This window comes from Teleopsis dalmanni, chromosome 2 (assembly GCF_002237135.1).
Source record: "Teleopsis dalmanni isolate 2A chromosome 2, ASM223713v2, whole genome shotgun sequence".
NCBI lineage: Eukaryota > Metazoa > Arthropoda > Insecta > Diptera > Diopsidae > Teleopsis > Teleopsis dalmanni.
In genome coordinates, this window is record NC_051847.1 from 195,101,181 (window position 1) to 195,105,170 (window position 3,990).

General features: G+C 29.1%; 1 protein-coding gene across 1 annotated transcript; it reads right to left on the minus strand.

The window, feature by feature from the left end:
- Nucleotides 1–1,694, minus strand: LOC119678450 (the record flags this gene model as incomplete). The annotated part of the gene is given in 5 exon segments (XM_038090280.1): nt 1–647; nt 704–905; nt 976–1,433; nt 1,553–1,603; nt 1,667–1,694. Coding segments are annotated over 5 exon segments (1,364 nt in total), but the record flags the coding sequence as incomplete, so codon positions are not given.
- Nucleotides 1,695–3,990: the final 2,296 nt, after the last annotated feature.

Genomic DNA, 3,990 nt, shown 5'->3' on the forward strand with positions numbered 1-3,990 from the left:
TTTGCTTGTTGCTCATCATACATATAAGCATAGAAATCATCAGTTTTAGCTGCTTCATTATCATTTTCAGATATTTCTACACGGAGTATACTTTCTGGAAATTCATCATCTGCTACAGCATTGCTATTTATTGCGCTCTTGTTGTCCTCATCAATAATTTTGCTATTAAGAAATTTGTTGTACATCAACATTAGGCGTTGGAAATCATCAAAGCACACAGATAAAGCGTTCTCAATACCATGCATATTATTTGCGACTTGTAGTAATTGCTTGGCATTATCTTTTTTTTCCGCTTCGGTTGCATTAAGTTGTTGTAAGGTTACATCTAAAGCCTGACATTCACCTGCTACAGCCACCATACAGGCACTAAGTTTTAGGGAGGAGTCCTGCAGCACTGCTATGGGGTCATTACGATTCTTCACGCACTTTGTGCTGTTAAGTGTTTCAAGCTCTTGTTGCTTCTTTTTATTCAATTCAATTGATAAGTTTTTAAAATGATTCTCCTCCTCTAAAACTAATTGTCGTATAAGACAATCTATTTTTACTAGCTCCGCATTTAAACGACTGATAGATGGGTAAGTGGTTATGGTTAAAGCCAAACGTAAAAGGAACTGTGATTGTATGTAAGCAAATATATTGTGAAAATCCTAAAATTTAATTTTTTATTATTATTGTTTTCTTAAATTAAATAATTAATAAAAACCTTTATATGCTTTGGGCTATAATCTGTGACATTATTTTTAAAATATTCACACTCTCGTAATTCTTCGATGGGTGAATAATGTTGTGAAAATTTAGCTGGGATTGGATATGTGATTTCCAGCTTACGTATTGCATCATAAAGTATTTCTGTAACTTCCTTCGTAGATGTTATGCAGTCCCAAGCGCGTTCTATTTGACGTGATCTATAATATGCAATAATAAATCCAATTTATTTGAAACATATATACCACAAAAAAATTTAAATATATTTACTCAATTAATTCTTCCGGTTTCATTATAATAATTTCATTAAAATACGTCATATTGCGTCTTATGCAGTTGCCAAACTCATCAATGGTGCGTATTAAATTATCCAATTCACGTTCCACAATTTTATTTCGAAATACAAATACATTCTTCACCATGTACATGGCTGTGAAGCCACTAGTTAGCAACAAAGTCGGCAATAAGGTGAATCGTAAATATTTTGGTGTGACGAAATGTTCCAAAATTGTGCCACCAATTAAAGCGCATGTATTACGTGCTGTGAATATATCATTGGCAAGTTGTTTATCCTTAACCGTACCTACGTTATTATTTTGAGTGTCTACCACATCCTTATACGCCGGATTCTCTTCCATGTACATTAAGCAATGCTCCAGCGCCTCAACATGTTCAACTAGTAAACGCTTTGAATATAAGATTTTGTTGATAAGGCATTTTGTAATGGCCTAAAAGCAAATGGAAAATTATTAATCAATAATACAATAAAAATAAAATATTTTGGTAAACACATGGCTACACCGGCCGCTAGTCCTTTTTGCCCTTTCGCAACATTTTTACTACGCACCTTTTTTTGTTTAAGCTCATCTTTAACATGATGACTAATATTTATTTTCAGCTAAAAGATATTAAAAATTCATTATCGCTCAATTAATACGTATAATCTATTTTTGTTACCAACCTTCATATTGTACTATTTTATTTTTACTAAAAAATCAAAATAAAATAAATATTTGATATTGCTTCTTCTAAACTTTCGCTACCATTCACAATAATATTCACAATAGTACAAGTGCATTAAATTTTAAACTTACATATAGAGACAATTTACACGACGCGTAATATATATATACATATATAAAATGACATATATCTTATTAGTTAATATATAATATATAAATATATGTATTATATAAAATTTAATGTATAAAATCGCACATTTACACAGAAGCATTTAGTGCATGTCAAGGTGCATCCACACCAAAGCGTACACTTGCGAACGAACGAACTTTTGCAGGTACAATTACTTGCGAACCTTCGTTCGCTTTGCTTTGGATGCATCTTCAGATAGCAAATATATTGTATATAGAATTTTAAGTCATAATAAATAAATTTGGAGTTATTTTGTTTTTTCTAAAGAAATTGAGACAATCAATCAATTTGTTTAATTGCCTTAATTAAACAATAGAAATAGTATAATCTCAGTGACAATGGGTTAGATTTATTGGCTTTTTAGTATTACAAACTTACATGCTTTGTAATGTGAATAATAAAATATTTGTTAATAGCCTATATGCAATCTCATACTAATATAATAATATATTTATTTTACTGAACTTACTTTATTCATATGTTTCATAGTAATATCTACAACATTGCAGTTTAATAGCATGTTTAGACTATCGTACTTAACTCATTTTTGGGCTTATTTCGGTGGAGTGTAGGCGTGTAGGGCGTAGTTACATTTGCGATGCATTTACGAATCTATATAAAATTCATGTAAGGATGTGCGAGGTAAACAAGTACTTATAATTTAAGTCTATTGAGTCTGTTGTGTTTATATTTTATAAAGACTATTGCTTAAGTCAATTGACTTAGTATATGCCACTTCAAAAATTGAAATATGGCAATTATGGGTGCAAGTTTTAACAAACATAAAGAGAAAATAAAGCTAAGAATCAAAATAAAATTCAAACAAAAACAAATTGTAAAGAAAAATATAGAAAGATGTGAAAACGAAAATGCTTTTTGTTTTTTTGTGTGTTTCAATTTTCGTTAAGTTCAAGTTAAGGTGTAAGGGATTAAATGTCTTGATTCGCATATGATAAACCGAAGTCTAAACATGGCATTACCAGGGACCGAAAATAACAGTTATTTTAAAATTTTTTATGAAAAAAAGCAGCAACAAAAAGTTGTCTAAACTCTTATTTAAGTAAATAGTTATCATTCTAATAACTTTTATCCTTAATATTATGCATGCTTTTTATATATGAGCTTTTTAAAATAAAACTCAAAAAATAATAATTAAATTTGATTTTTATTATATTCATCAAAAATAATAATTATTATATGCAAAACAAAAAACTGAACTAAATCTTTACCTGCACCAACCTTTTCAAACATTTTCTATGGAATTGCAAAAACAACTACCTTGTATTGAAAATTGCTTTTATATTTTCATTTTAAAAATATCGCGCAGAATTTGCGCGATACTCTTGCTTTTTATATTATATAACGCAAGTGTACCAGTTATTTGTGCGTTTTAAAATAAGAAGCAAATTTTAAGAGTTATTTCTGCGCGAAAAAAATAAAAAGCATATAATAATTATTATTTTTGATGAATATAATAAAAATCAAATTTAATTATTATTTTTTGAGTTTTATTTTAAAATGCATATGATAACAGTTATAAGATGATTTTTATTTTTTTTATGATAACTGTTACGGTCCCTGGGCATTACTTATAAATAATTCGATTTATTTGTGTTCTATTATCACATACATATGTATATATAAATGTGTTCAAATATTGACAAATATTTTTTTGTCAAATTTTTGTTGGACTGTACTCATTTATACAGTAATGTATAATATACATACAAACATACATAACTATCTACAAATCTTGCTGAACTTGGTGTACCTCCTTTTGCGGTTCCATAAAATTTAATATAGTGTGCTAAAAACACATAGAAGGCTTCATGAGCTTTTAGATCATTATGATCTCTATAGCAATGCCTGTTCCAAATTGTTTACGAGAATCGGTATTTCTTATCTTTTGATAAATTGATCACAATGGCATAGTATTGTATCAGCTGTCTCAACACAATTTTTCCTACTCTATTATGTATTAAGACTTATCATATACGTATGTATGTGATTATAAGAGCGATTGCATCTAGTTCCGTTCAATATCTATAAAGGTCACTACGGGAAAATAAGGAATCTGTTCTCAATTGCTCGCAAGGTTAACTACACATAGACATGGCCATACCTATGCCATCG